This window comes from Amphiprion ocellaris, chromosome 5, assembly GCF_022539595.1.
Source record: "Amphiprion ocellaris isolate individual 3 ecotype Okinawa chromosome 5, ASM2253959v1, whole genome shotgun sequence".
Taxonomy (NCBI): Eukaryota; Metazoa; Chordata; class Actinopteri; family Pomacentridae; genus Amphiprion; species Amphiprion ocellaris.
In genome coordinates this window covers 10,798,823-10,815,133 of record NC_072770.1, presented here as the reverse complement: position 1 = coordinate 10,815,133, position 16,311 = coordinate 10,798,823, and the positions used below count along the sequence as shown (strand labels likewise).

The 16,311-nt window shown below is 36.2% G+C and overlaps 1 protein-coding gene across 12 annotated transcripts in view; it reads left to right on the top strand.

Annotated features, from left to right (window-relative positions):
* The window catches only part of ptprt (protein tyrosine phosphatase receptor type T), a 412,332-nt gene that overhangs the window by 143,110 nt on the left and 252,911 nt on the right, over positions 1-16,311 (top strand). For all 12 annotated transcript variants that reach the window (XM_035943149.2, XM_035943147.2, XM_035943148.2 and 9 more), the window contains exon 8: positions 1,594-1,887. In XM_035943149.2, coding sequence (XP_035799042.1) covers positions 1,594-1,887 — 294 coding nt within the window. The remainder of the gene's footprint in view (positions 1-1,593; positions 1,888-16,311) is intronic.

Genomic DNA, 16,311 nt, shown 5'->3' with positions numbered 1-16,311 from the left:
GACATGTGGAATAAAGGAATTCTGATTTGGACGTGGTTAAGTCACAGATGATTCATTCAAGGACCCTCAAAAAAGTAGAGTATTTCTGTTTTTGTGGTTGTGTAATTTTAATGATTTCCTAAAAAGAAAAATGCCCTTTAAAAAAAAAAAAAATACCAGTACTCTTCTTCAAGGGTTATATATTTGCCTTATTGTACCTAATTAATTAATAAGTAACTCTTATACAGTGAATCCATATATATATATATATATATATATATATATATATATATATATATATATATATATATATATATATATATATATATATATATATATATATATATATTGTTTAATTTAACTTTGTGTACACATATTGTCAACATGCTGCCTTTATATACTGCCTTCTTCCTAAAAGGTGCTCACATTAACCCTCTCATCCACATCCTTACATGACAGTAGAGGGGCATGAATTCTCCCAGGTGGATTCGGGGTTGAGTGGGTGACACACTCCTGCACTTGAGCTCCTTTTACCAAAAGTATTAATTATCTCATTACTTAGCATGTGAGAAGTGTGAAGAATCTCATGTTGGTTTTTTTAGTGTCTTTTCAATGTGTGCATCTAAGCTGGAGTTTTCTCTATTTATACAAACGTGTCATTTAGCAAAGAAGCTGCTGTCTCTAAAAGCTTGCTTTTGAAGAAGAAGAAATAAAAGGACTGGGTAATAAAACACCCTATGCTTTTAGGCTTGACAGAGGCCATTATTTTAAAGTAGCATAATGTGAAAGTCTACTGGCAAAGTAGCTGTCAGCAACACGTCAACAAAGTGATGGATTAGTGCTACAGGTGGAGAATTCTCTCTCTAAAATGTCTCCTTTAGCTTTCAGCAGCAGCTGTTTTCAGAGCAAAAAGTTAAACGGCGTCTCCTTTTCGCTTTGCATTTATGTCACGTTTTAACCATTTATAGCTGCGGCTGTGGCGACAGAATAAATTCTCAGATTACATCAACAGCTGATTTCTTTCCACAATAAAACTTAGAGCAACCATCCAGAATGTAAAAAAAAAATAAATAAATAAAAAAGTACCCTCAGAATGGATAATAAAAGGATATTGATCATTTCATAACATTCTAGATGGAGATTGATATTGAAACCTTTAAAAAAAAAAAAAAAAAAAAACATCTGTCAGCATTAAAATATTCAAACATGAATATTGTTATTTGGGGAAATCAACTGTGGTGTGAGAATATCTTTTTTTTTTAATGAAGCAGATGGTACGTAATGAAAAGATGTATTAAATATTGTTTTTGTGATTCATGAAAATTACAGGGAGCAGCCCAAGAGGGAGGATCTATAGCATTCTTTTTATTTGTTTGGGTTTTACACACTTCAGCTCTATTGATTGAACCTTAATCTAATTTTTCGGGGAGAAATTTATTCAAACTTAACAGCCATAAGCTCATCTGGAGGCACAATTACAGCTAAATCAGTTGAGCTCTGAGGCTAAACTGTATAATTCATCAGGGACGATGTGTTTTATTGAATTTTTTGACAGAAAAGTGTCTGATTTTGTTACACCAGCTTAACTAATTCCTTCCGTTTCTCATCTTGCAGCTCCACCGACTCCCATCGCGCCGCCGGAGCTCCTCGCCGTCGGTGCCACCTACCTCTGGATCAAACCCAACGCCAACAGCATCATCGGCGATGGACCGATCATCCTGAAGGAGGTGGAGTACCGCACCACGTCGGGGAACTGGGCAGAGACCCACGTGGTCGACGCTCCCACCTACAAACTCTGGCATCTGGATCCAGATGTGGAGTACGAGATCAAAGTCCTGCTGTCCAGACCTGGGGAGGGAGGAACCGGGCCGCCGGGGCCGCCGCTGGTCACCAGAACCAAATGTGCCGGTAAGTGATGCCTTATTTCTTTTCCTCTTCCTCTTCATTTGGATTTTAGAAATGGATTCTGGTAGCTGCTTGGTGCCTTCTTGTTTCACTTCTGTTGTTGAGAATGACTCTGCTTTGGTCCATGATTGTCACAGAAATGTCCTCTTGTTCTACATACTCTAAATATTAACCGGATACTCAACAAGCGCATTAACCCTCTGAACCCCAAATCCCACTGACAGGTTTGAAAGCCGTGTTATCTTTGAGAAAAATTGGCGAAATTACACCATTTATCAGAGCTAGAAAATAGAAAAATCAGGGAGAACTGATGGAAATTGAACTTTCTGCTCATGAGGGATGTGGCATTGTGCCAGAAAACATAGCCGAATCTAAGCTCAAATTCATAACATTTCATCAAATTACTGTATTTGACATGCCTTTTTTAAATCACAAAAATTAAATCATCTGTACCAGATTCTGTAAAGACCAAAAAACACAACCATACAACCATTTGTGACTAAACTGTGACCAACAACCATGTGACAAAAATTCAAGGAATATTCAGTTGAACTGTAGGCTGTGCATTTTAATTTTAAAACAGTAAAATATTAAACAATAGTTATATAATAGATAGATTGTGATAGTATCTTTAAGGCCAACCAATATCTAATATGTTGAGACTGTATGTAGTATGGATTGTTACTGTATAGACAAGTTTGAACTTGAACTACGCATCTGACACCTTTCTGTTGGAAAACCTAAACAAATCTAAAATTCAAGTTACAATATTTCACCAAAGTCATTTTAGTCTCCATACCTCATTTACAATTTTGCCTTGAAAATGTTTGAACTAACCAGATCCTATTAAACAAACCAAAAATAAATAATTTAAAAAATTTGGTTACTCGGTGCAATTGTGAAGCCATAAGTGACTCTGCAACCAAAAATCACGTTAAAAAAAATATATTAATAAAAAAATAAATTAAAAAAAAAAAAAATAATAATAATAATAATAATAATAAATCAGGGAATATTCAGCTGAACTGCAGGCTGTGTTTACACAGAACAGAGAGGAGATAAGTGTATAAACTAATTCTAAATATAAATTAAAGATCTATAGCATGAAGAGTGTTGGTTATCTGTAGGCTCTTGCAAAAACATGGAGATTACAGGTTCTTGCAAAATTATTAGCTCATAAAATTCAACTTTCGTTTTGTCTTTCTGTGCAATTTAGGATATAATAACTGTAGCATGGTGCACAAAAGACATGTTTTAATTCGTTCTACTTCAAGTCATGGTTGTTCTGTTTCCATAGAGGTGCAGGGCTTTATATTGGAGAGAAAACTGAGCCCACACTGAGTAAAAATGTGGCAGAAGCAACAGTCGCCCAACAACTTCTTAGGATTCAGAGGGTTAAATAGCATGTTTGTCAATCAGCTATGGTTTGCATATGGTTTAGATATGGTTTGTGTATGGTTTGGATATGGTTAGGGTTTGGTTTAAAGGTGGAAAAGGCAGAATGAGCAAAAGAACAAAAGAAGCAAGAAAAAAGGAGAAAAAAATCCGTCTGACTTCTTCTTCTTCTTCTTCTTGAGGCCACAAATCAAAGATGATGATAATTGGGATGTTAAGAAGGTGCCTCGGAGATGAAGGAGGGATGGAGTGCAGGGGGAGAGGGGGGGCGAGGGAGGTTAGGTGGGGGCAATCATGGCCGATAATGAGCATCCCAGCGGGGGTGTAAGGACACAACAAGTGGCAGTTCATTTGATAAAGTGACAGCCCATCAGATCTCCAGCGACCTCTCGGTGTGTGTGGCGGCTGCTTAACCGAGCAGGAAGCCTCCGTCAGTCCACTGCTTCACCTCCACTCATCTGAACGGACATTGTAGATCCTTTTATGTGTTATTCCTTCACTTTTACTTCATTTTTCCATAGATTATTCTTCTTTTAGTGCTCCTTTTATTCCTTTTTTATACACCATTTCACCTCCCTTTCTTGGTGTATTTGTTCCATCCTCTTTGTCCATCCCTTTCTCACACGCTTCTGTTTCTTTTCTTGAGACCTTTGTTGTATCTTTATTTTTTAGCCTTATTGTAATTTTTATAATTCTTCAGCTGCTTCTTTCATGCCTCATCGAGAGCCAGCAGCTGTAACATGTAAATTTTGCAAGTGAGGGATCAATAAAGTATATCTTTTCTTATCTTATTTTATCTTATCGTAGCTTAGCTTAGCTTAGCTTAGCTTAGCTTAGCTTAGCTTAGCTTAACTTGGCTTACATACCACTGTGTTACCACTGTTACTAAGTACCTTGTATTTAGTGTGCTACAGGACTGAGACATCTTTGAAAGTTATCAGTAATTATCGATATCACCTGGAATGAAAAATTTAGTTGTGATAGATTTTACAGGTACATCGCCTAGTCCTAGCTAACGCTGATACTTAACATATTGTATACACAGGAATTTTCTTTGGGATCAATAAACTTTACCTTACCTTATCTTATTATAATGCCACCACCGTGCTTAGCATCACTCAGCATAGTTTGTGCAAATGTGCTGTCAGAGCCAGCTTTTTCTTAACATAGTGTGCTACAACAGTGCATCTCCTTTCAACCAAAACCATTTATGCTAATGTTTAGCACTTTAGCATTAGCACTGTTAACATAAAACTTGTAGCAGTGTGTGGTAAATTGTTAGAAACAATATGCTAATGTGCTACCACTGCTGTTATTCAACATAGCCTGTTGCTAAATTATTAGCACTGACCAACTATCACTTAACATATTCCTAAAGCGTTAGTACTGTGCTTAGTGTTAGCACAGGCCTGTATCTCTGCATTGCATTTCATTTTTTCTTTCATCTGTCTCTTATCCTTCCCTTCTTTCTTTCACCATTTTTCTCCCCGTCTCCCTCCCTTTATCTTTACTTCTCCACTTTCCCCATTTCTTTCCATCATCCCCATGCAGCCATTTTTTCCTCCAGAGCTTTGTTTCAAGAAAGAAAACATTTGTCAGTGTTTTGTTTTTTTTTTTTTTTTTTGTCTTTGAGATGAGCAAAGGCCATGAGAATAAGACAAAAGAAGCATGAGGAGGGAGAGGAGAGGATGAAAGCGTGGAAAGAGGCTTTGCTCATCTAACCTTGGATTCAAAATGCAGAGAGTCTGTGTTGTCACAGTGCATTTATGCTTATATTTCCTCTGATTTCAATGCTTTACCTGTAACTTTAATATATCTGTAGCTGGTGCAGTTGTATCCTGGAGCTCCTGTTGTTATGTTACAAGGAAGTTGTGTTACATTTTTGCAGTGTTAAGTTGGCAGATGCCAGAATTTAATTGGAATGGGAATTTAAAGTGTCCACGGCTGTTTGTGTGAGAATGTGAGAATGCCGGATGTTTCTCTTTTACTGTGAGTGTTTTACCTCGGTGTGTACATGTCAGTGTGTTTGTGGTCTCTTGTCCACCCCCTGAATTTTTCACTCTGTGGTAATCAGCAGGTGAAAATTATGTGCTAACTATACAGACGTTCTCCTGTGTTCTCTTGCTGCTTCTTGCTCTCAAAGTCTATTCCACTAAAACTTCTCTTTGCCATCTTAAAGCATGAGTCTGGCATTGATAAATATCCTTAAGAAGAAAAAAACAAACAGTCCTGGATGATGCAGCAGCAAAATTTATGTTTCATTTCAGTCAATATCAGTAATTATGAATCATTTTGAAGTCATTTTTTAAAATAAAAGCAAGCAGGTTGGGCTTGAATTCAGCCACGTTAGTCCCATTTTCCCATTTTTCAAGGCGTTTAATTTGTAATTTTCATAGACAATTGGCCACTGTAGTTTTCAGCAAACATACAAGCAATACAAGACTAATCAAAAAACAAAAACAAAAAAAACAAACAAACACTGAAACCCCCTAAAGCACATATACACATAATACGCACATAACACATAAAACAAAGAATTTATGCTACTTAATGCAATTGTGTCACTAGTTTTCAGCAAACTCAAACAGAACTAATCAGATTCTGTCAAAAAAATATGAAAAAACTAATAAAAACTAAATAATGTACGCTACAATTGTGCAAATGTGAAATCGTAACAAAAATTTAGGGACTTTTTGACTGAACTCCAGGCTGTGTTTATGCAGAGCAGATAGGACACAAATACAGAAACATATATAGGTAACAAAATATCAGTAAAACATCTATAGTATGTGGAGTCACCCTTTATCTGACGCATTTTTAACATCTGTAAATTATTGCAAAAATGAAGTTGCTGTTGTTTTTAGCAAACATAACTCAAACAGAACTAACCAGATTCTGTCGAAAATGCAAAAAAAAAACTAAACAAAATTTAAAAAAACAAGTAATAAAAAGCAAAACATTGTGCTATTCAGTGGAATTGCGAAGCCATGAGTGCTTCATCTGCAGCCAACAATCAAAAATATAGGGATTTTTCAGCTGAACTGCAGGCAGTGTTCACACAGTATAGAAAGGAGATAAGTGTAGAAACTATATAAAAATCTAAATAAAATATATATAGCATGAAGAGCCACTTTTTTTCCAGTGTTTGTTACATCTATATGTACTTTCATAAACATTCGGGTTTTTTTTTTTTCAATTAAATAATGAAAGAAATTCAACCTTTGTTTCGTATTTTTGTAAGATTTATGCCATTTTAATTGTGTCATAGTCCACATAAAAACATTTTAGATTTTTTTCCTACTTCTAGTCATGGTTGTTCTGTTTCCATTGAGGTGTGGGACTTTCTATTGCACTGAAAAATTACTTACAGTGAGGAAAAAATGTGACTGGAGCACAAAGATTTATGAAGGAGGGATAGAGTGCATGGAGGGTTTATGCAGAGCAGATAGGAGACAAGTACGAAAACAAATATAGGCAACAGAAATATTTAAAACATCTATAGGATGTAGAGTCATCTTTTTTTCCAGCATTGGTAGCATAGCTGGATTAATATATATACACTAAAGTTTATAGAAAACAGGAGTTAATGCGATTTTTAGTGCTTGTTGTTGCTGTAGATGAATATGAATTTAATGAGGTAGTGAGTATTTTTTCATCTCTAGTCTTCACTCTGTGTTTATTGTAATGAAGGAGTGTATCATCCAGTCCAACAATGCTGCTCACTGATGGGCTTTTATAGTTTTTGGACAATGATGGAGCTCGGCAGTACAGAAGAATATGTAATATGAGGCTCAGGATAGAATCAATCCATTGTTGATTCGGGGCTTTTCATGGACTTTGCTGACAATAATAAAAGTAGAATATCATCAGTTTGTGTCTCTCTTCTTGCTTTTGACTGTCTGTTCCATTTACAAACCTAAACTAGATCCACATGACAGCAGCAATGAAAAAAAAAAATCAAGACACTCCATTGAATTGCATGTTCTTCACTCTATTTATCCTGCAGAGAGCAGAGAAGGAGAATGAGAGTGGGGACAGTAAGAGAGAAAGTGGTAAAATATGGTGTCTAGAGGGTTGAAAAGAGGGAGACGGAAGCGATAGGAGAGGAAGGAAGAGATGCAGCTGATGTGAAGTGAAACGGAACAGAGGTGGTGGTCACTTTTTACTGTGTTTGTGTGCAAAGCGTAGTAGAAGGGAACATGTGTTTCTGGGCTTGTGGCGCAGTGTTGATCTGTCACAACCGTTCACGCTGTGCACGGTGTGTGCACGGTGTGTGCACGGTGTGTGTGTGTGCACGGTGTGTGTGCATGTGTGTGTGCGTGTGTGTGTGTGTGTGTGTGTGTGTGTGTGTGTGTGTGTGTGTGTGTGTGTGTGTGATGGGATTGGAGCAGGCAGCTATGACAGATGTTCAGAAGCCTGCTGGCCAGCGGCAGCGTCAGTGTGTTCGGGGCTGATGTGTGTTTGTCTCCACACCGTCTGCGCTCACCTTTCTGTTCACGTTAGCGTCTGCAGCCCCACTCAGGCCTCTAATAACCACTTGAAAGCAGCTGCTCCGGCTTTGTTGGACATACTGGTTTTATTGCGCTACGTTGATGTAATTATCGTAAACAAGTGTCTAGATTATCAGAAGCGTTAATTTCATGACCGTTTCAGTCATCCATGCGGGTGTTTTGCAGAATTAAAATGTTCGGTTTCTGTCTCCTAGCCCAGTAATTGTGTAATTGTTGAACTTTTTCCAGCTTTTTCATTCAATATTATACAACTAACTTTATTAAAATCTGGTAGATATATGAATTAATAAATTTTTAAAAAGTATAAACATGAGTTAAGAAGCATTTTGCTGATTAGTGTTGTTAATGAGGATGGTAGCAAATATTAGCACACTACTAGTCTAGCTGCAAGGTAGTGGTACTGTCAGATGATGTCAGATTTACATCATTTGGTGTGTACTTTCCTTGAGCTACTCATCTGTATTGTACTGTTCTGTTGGAAAATGTAACCAAGTCTCAATTTAAAGTTGTGGTATTTCATCAAAACGACTTCATCATACATAAAAAATTGCTAACAAGAAAAGCACACAGAGAGCACAGTACTCCACCGAGGCTACTCAGTCGTTGTATGATTTCCGACGGATAAGTCCCGATAAGTCTGCAGTGGTGGATTTGTAGTAGGATTGTCATGTGATCGTCAGCAGGCAGCTGACGTAGCGTTCACTTGTTGTCATAGTTACAGTGATGTCGTGCCGCTATCTTGCAATGACACAGGAATTTTTAACAAATCCGTGACTCAGACAATAAGCCACATCACTGCCAAAATCTAATGTCCATCTAATGTCCCGCATTCCTTGGCAGAGTAAAAATGAAGTGTTTGCATTAACCAGTTTCTGTAAAATACAATACAATAAAATAAATAAATAAATCTTTGGTTTGTGGAGCAGTCATGAAGTTATGAGTCACTCAGCTGCAAACAAAAGCCACCATGACAAAAAAATAAAACTAGGGAATTTTTAGTTGACACTGAGCAGATATTAAATATTACTTTCCTTTTGTGTCGTTCTGTTGGAACCAAATCTCAGTTTAAAGTTGTGATATTTCATCAAAATGACTGTTTATTACAAAGACTTCTTTAAAAAAAAAAAAAAAACAACTTTTTTTTTTTTTTTTTTTTTTTTTTTTTTTACATTTGCATCAACCAGATTCTGTAACAATAAATAAATAAATATTTGGGTTTTTTTTGAGCAACCGTGAGGGTATTATTGACTCAGCAGCTAACAAAACCGTAAAATAAATAAATAAAAATTTAGGGATTTTGTGTTTTTCAATGGGCAGATAGGAGACAAGTATAGAAACAAGTAAAAAATGTGAATGAAATATATATAGAGTTACCTTTTTATTTTTTACACTATTGGGGGCACTTTAAAAAACATTTTTTACGTGTTGATTCCAGTTCTGTTTTTATGATTTATGGTATTATAACTTTGTCATACTGCACAGAAGTCATTTCTGAGTTCTCTCTACTTCTAGTCATGGTTGTTCTGTTTCCACAGAGGTGCAGGACTTTATATTACAGTGACAAATGAGTCCACAGGGAGTAAAACTGTGACAGGAGCACATAAATGAAACTGTTTGGGTTTTAGAGGGTTGACATGTCAACCAGGTGGACTCCAACAAGCTCTACTGTTTAAACGTAAAGCCCTCTACATCCTCCTGGTTCTCCTCTTCACTGATAAAACACTGAAGCCTGGTTACAAAGACATCCTCCAGCTGATCAGTTTAATGAGATTTTATCCCTGAAGCTACTCATTTCTCTCCTAATGTTACTGTTTGCTTTGTTTTAATCTGCAGTAAAAACGCCGGCTAAAATCTAGAAGTTGGCAGCAGTACATCAGCACGACAAAATGGGAAATATCGTTAACAGTAATGCTAAAGGTGGTGTATCAGTTATTGCTGCACAGATGGACTGTCTTACTAACCGTTCTGCAAAATTGCTAGCAATAAAGAAAATGCTAATTGGCAATATTGCTCATAGTAGATAGCAAGAGGGGGAAAAGAGAAGAGAGATGAAAAAGTTGAAAAAAGTTTCTGCAAAGCGAACCCAAATGTGATTCATCATCTCAGTGAGTTGAGTCGGACTGACTGGTTGCTTTGCCAAGTTCATGAGTCAGTGGATAATAAACAACCACCAGAGCAGGAAACTTCAATATCTGACAAACTGCATTAACAGATTTTGGGATTTTGCAACCTCGTGATGATGTTCCTGCAGGAAAATGAAGCCTTGCTGTGTAATTATTGTGATCTGGGCTTTTTACTCTCGCTTCATTCCACTGTTGTTGTGTGGTTTTTGTGGATTCTGTCTTCAGAAAAAGATTTCAGGGCAAGTTTGACAAGGGCTAAATTGTGATGTCTAACAAAACTACTAAAAAATGCCCAAACTTGTCCAAATCTCATCAAAAATAATCAAAACTAGTCCAAAATGACTAAGATCCATCTAAAATTCTTTAAACTTGTCCAAAATGTCTCAAAAATTAGGTGAAATCTGTCCCAAATTACTAAGACATATCCAAAATACAAAAAAACTTGGCCAGAATGACCCATTAGTCGTGCAAATAGAAGAAAGAAGGTGCAAAAATACCATAGCCTTGTATGCACTGTTGTGCTTGTAGCTGCACACATCATTGTAAATACACAAAACTAGACCCAAAATGTGTCCACAATGACATAATTCTTGCCAACAATCACCCAGAAATAATCTAAAATGACTAGAACTTGTCTAAAAATCCTCAAATTTGTCAAAATTGTCTGAAATTAAATGAAATCTGTCCAAAATGACTTAAGTTTATCCAAAAAGACAAAGTCTAAAATGACTCAAATGTGTCAAAAATGAAGTCAAATTGTGTCCTTAATGACTACAACATTCACAAAGGGTTAGGGTTAATGGTTCAGTAATGCTTTGAGGAGCACAGCAACCAGTTTGAGGTGTTGACTTGGCCTCAATATTCCCCAGATCTTAATCCAGCATCTGTGGAATGTGCTGGACAAACAAGTCCGATCCACAAATGCTCCACCCCAACTTCCAGGACTTAAAGGATCTGCTGTATACCACTGCACACCTTCAGAGGTCTAGTGGAGTCCATGCCTCGATGGGTCAGGGCTGCTCTGGCAGCAAAAAGGGGGAACAATACAATATTAGGCAGGTGGTCATATTGTTCTGCCGGATCAGTGTAGACTGAGGAGTCGAGCTGGAAAGAACTTTCCGTTTTGCTCGAGGACGTGGCCTCGATAGTGATTGATTTCATCATCATGAGTCCAACTTCTCCTCCATCCTCCTCCTCATCTCTCTCTTCTTACTTTTCAAGGCTTTCAGACAATTGATCACCCCGTTTTCATTTGGATAATTTCTCTACCTACTCACTGTTTCTTGACCTTCGCAGTTTTATGCTTTCTGTCTGTCTCGGATTGCGAATGCGCCGCTGATGTTTCCGTCTTAAGTCGGCGGTTTGTCTTCCCTCTTAACCTTCATCCTCTTCCTCTCCATCCTTTTCCTTTGTATGCCTCCTCGCTTTCCCCCCAATGTTCCCCTCTAAACATGAAATGTGAATATTGGCCGCGATCCTCGTCTCCATAAATATCAGCTTTTAACTTTTGCCATTCAGCTTCAAAAGTGCATCCTCCTCTAATCTCCTCCTCTCGTTTTCCTCCTCTTTTCATGATGAATTAATATATTTTTTTTATGTGAGGGATGATAATGTAAGTGTTGGCTAATATGTTACCCCATAAAGATGGACTTTTAATTCACCCGCCCATCCATAAATCCTCCTTTTAGTATCTTTTCTGGGCCTTTTTCTTCCCCATACCACTTCCTCTTGCTCGTCTTTATAGCAGGTAGATGCTAATGCGAGTGTTGGCTAATATGCAGCACTCTATAAAGACTTAATTCACCTGAGGTTATATACTGCATCCCAGCGTCTCCCTTCTTTTCTCTCGCCAGTTTCTTCCAAAGCAGATCTTTATGTGAGGGATGGTAATGTGAGTGTTGGCTAATGTGTTACTCCATAAAAATGGATTTTTAATTCACCTGCTGGGTACGTACTGATTTGGCTGACACGGCTGCTCCGTCATTCTGCCGAGCCAAGCAGTATAGATGGGAGCATCCTTTCCACATCAAACGCTACCAGAGTCAAACCGCTCGGAGCTCTTTCACGCAGGTACGGCGGAGTTAAAAATACAGCCCCGGATTCGGGTGATTTTTTTTTTGAGAAATAAGCACTTTGCGTTGGAAAGCATGCACTGTTGGTTTTCAGCTACCTGTTGATCAGTCAGGAGCAGATGTTACAGCCCATCTGTATGCAACTCCCTCAAGTTTACAGAGTTTTATCAGTCAAATCAGTATCTGTGATATTTCAACCTGCATTACTCCAGTGACACTAAGTTCCATCAGCATCATTTTCTTACAAACTATTCTATTCTTCAGATGTTTTTATTCTTAAGACATATTTTTCTACTTATGTTTATATTTTTCTGAAATATTTTCCTACTTTTGTTAATATTTTTAAGACATATTTTCCCACATATGTTTATATTAAGGCAATTTATTCTACTTATGATTATATTTTCTGATATATTTTTATACTTTTGTTCATAGTTTTACTACATATTTTTCTACTTATGTTTATGTTTTTTGACATATTGTTTCTACTTCGTTTTATATTGTTATGAAATATTTTTCTACATATGTTTATATTTTTAGGGCATTTTTTTCTACTTTTGTTTGTATTTTTAGGGCGTATTTTTCTACTTTTAAAAAAATTAGGGACATATTTTTTGCAAATTTTTTGATTCTCTGGACATACTTTCTACTTATGTTTATCATTTTAGGACATGTTTTTCTACTATTGTTTATATTTTTTGGACATAATTTTCCACTAATGTATACATTTTTTAGGACATTTTTCTACTTTTAAAAATATTTTTAGGACATTTTTTTTTATCTATGTTTATACTTTTAGGACATATTTTTCTATTTATGTTTATATTTTAGGACTTACTTTTCTCTTTATTTTTATAAATTTAGGAGTTATTTTTCTAAATGTTGTACCCAGTGAGGTTTGGACCACAGCATTCCTCAACCCTCATTTCCTGTGACCTCGACTTTTACACTAAAGTGAGTTTTGGCCTGTGGGACGTTCCTGGTTCGTTTCTCTCCCTGATTAAGGTGACTGATCTAATTACATCCAGTTGCTGTGCATTTGATTCACCTCTTTCCTTTTAATTTGTCTCCTAAAGCCACCAGAAACTACTCGAAACAGGCAGCAGTAAATTTAACTGCCCATTGTGAGCCATTTCCATTTAATGCAGGTTTTTACTTAACGAAATGTTGGATTTTCTTTCTTGTAATCAGTTGCTTAAGCTGTTAATTTGATAATAATGTACTTAATAGCCTCACTAAAGACACAAAAATTGATAGGCACAGCTTTGCAGTGTAATGCACATGAACCTGCTGATATTTAAGTCAATTTTTTGTATATTTTAATGTAATTTGAAGTACATTTGAGAGAGAATCAATCAATCAATCAATCAACAAGTGCAAGTTGAATAGTTGTAGGATAAAAGATTAAAGACGTTAAATGTATTAACAGACTATGTAAGTCATGCACCATTCTCAGTTTAAATCTAGTGGTTTACAAAAGTAGTTTGAGTTAAAAATTTAGTTGTTATAAAACTTCACAAATGAATCGCTGCAGTGACATTTTCAAGCAAAGCACTGCCTCCAACTACTAGAAATGGTGCCCAAAGCTAATACAATTACACTTTAGTCTGTGTGATTTATCTCCTAAAATGAACTTCTCTTCATCTTTTGGTGACCAACTTTATTTTCGACCTGAAAATAAGTTAAATTTCCTCGATAATTTACCGGATTTGAATATGTGTAGTGATTTTGCAGGACGATTTTAATTCTAAAAACGGCAACTTTCCTCTGGTTTCTCGCACAACCTTGTCTCCCCGTGTGTTCTTCGTATCCATTCACGCTGTCTTGCTTCTCTCCAACAACAAAAAAGGTGAACATCTTGAACCAGATCAGCATCTCATCATTACAATGCTGCTTGGTCTAAAAGGAGGCATTCACTTGTCAAGGAGCTTGTCTCCACCATGCTAAGAGCAATTGCACCATTTGCAAGGTGGCACAAAGTGTCTGATAAAAGCTCCGGTTCGATAGTCAAATGGAGAGGTGCCTTTGCTGCCTTGCAACACAGATGGAAACCTACTTTTTTTTTTCTCTTTTTATATTTTATTTTACAAGTACTGAGGAAATGAGGTGGCTCATTGTCACGGCGTTTGCTCGGGAGAAAGTAAAACATAACTTTCTTCCTTCCTGTGTGTTAAAAATCTTCCTTTACAAAGAGCAAAGAAGAAAAAAAAGACATAAGTTTCCATGTCTTGGCTATTGGAAAAACTGTCTCATATCTTTAACGCTAAAATTTCAATTATTCTGTGTCATTTTTGTGATCGTAGAAAACAGAACTTAACACTCAAAAATGTACAACAACTATGTGCCTCCTTGTAATAATATGCTATTTATTACACTGTATATTTACACTTTATTTTCTTAAAAGCATATTTTACATCTATGCTATACTGTTTCTACTCATGTTTATATTTTTAGGGCATATTTTCTAGTTATTTTAAATATTTTTAAGGCATGTTTTTCTACATTTTTAAAAAATATATATTTGTAGAGCATATTTTTCTACTTTTGTTTATATTTTCAGGACATAATTTTCTACCTATGTTTTATATTTTTACGGCATATTTTTCTACTTATGTTTAAATTTAAGGGCATATTTTTGTATATATTTATAAATATTTTTATGACATATTTTAATACTTATTTTTTATTTTACAAAATATTTTCTACTTTTGTTTATATTTTGGGACATATTTTTCTACTTATTTGTTTCATTTTTTTTTTAACTCGTGTTTATATTTTTAAGACAGATTTTTCTACTCAATGTTTATATTTTAGGATATATTCTTCTACTTATGTTTATATTTTTGCACATATTTTTAGATTAATGTTTCTATTTGTATTTTTCTTCTTATATTTTCTTATATACTTTGTACTGTTTCTATTTCTTGGGAGCAACTGTAATGTAAGCAATATCCCCTCTGGGATCAATAAAATGTTTCTGGTTCTAATTAAACTGGAAATAAAGATGCAACCTAGACCAGACTCAATGGTCTGATAGGTCTGTTGGTTTCCTTTGTTTTGCACCTTTTCTGAGAACATTTTACACTTTATTCCCTCTTGTTTTTATAATGCTATTGTATATAAAACTCACCATCCTTCTGTGGATTGTTCTCATCCCTTTGAGTTGGCACATTCGATCCCTGAATGCTTGTCACGTCGCTGCCAGTTTCTCTTCCCTCCCATGTAAGGTCATTCTACAATTTTGTTTAGTTTTTTTTTCCATTTTTTGCTTCTCCGCTATCCGACATTCTCTCATCGCCATGCTGAGGCCGACAGCCACCCACAGAGCGCCTTATATTTTCTCGTGAATTGCTCTTTTGAATTTCCTCTGATGTCTTGTCACCCCTTTCAGTGTCGTCTCTTTGTGGCCGTTTCCTAAGACTTTTTTTTTTTTTTTTTTCCAGAAATCCTGCTTCTTTGAGCGCCACTTTTTGCTAAGTGAAGTGTGTCATTTTGAGGGAACTGTGCCATTTGAATTGTTGCTCTGACTGGAACATGCTGCATAATTATTGTTTGAGGGGCTAGTACGCTGGATTTGGCTTTAAAACCAATTTTTGTAATCCGCTGTTCTCAAGCTAAAACCAAGATGGCCTTAAGGAAGACGATTGATGCATTTTTAGTGCTTTTATATGAACCACTCATAGCATTAACTTACCACAGTTCAGCTCGAAGGGGTTGGGTTTTCAAAATGAAACACATTTTTAGACAAACTGATATCTATAATCTACTTTTTTTTCATGGTCAGACTCTGTGATCAAACTAGCATTTGAGAAATTTATAAACATACCCATGGCCACGGAAGTGTTAGTCAAAAATGCTTTCTAGTAGCATACAGACCACTAAAATGACACTACATGACACTGACACTGTCATCCCCCATAAACTGGTCAACAAACGGGTCACTTTAGGGCTGAGCTACTCACTGTTCTTGGATTATGGATACTATTATAGTGACAATAAATCTTATCTTATCATCTCATCTTATCTTATCTTATCATCTCATATTATCGTATCTTGAAATCAAACTAATACCGGCAACCTCCTGCACACCCTTCACTGTATCTCCAGTTCGATAGTGACGTTCGTACAAACATTTAAACTATGCAATGAATGGCATTTAAATGTAAATTCTGTTATAATGAATTAAAATTAAAGCGCCTTATTCCTCTCTTTCCATGCAGTAACTGAGTGGAGACTAGAGGCTTCTCTGTGCACAGCTAGCTAGCTTGAGTCTACTGTAGCCTAAATGTGAGGCATTTTATGGAATATTTATTATATATGCAGACA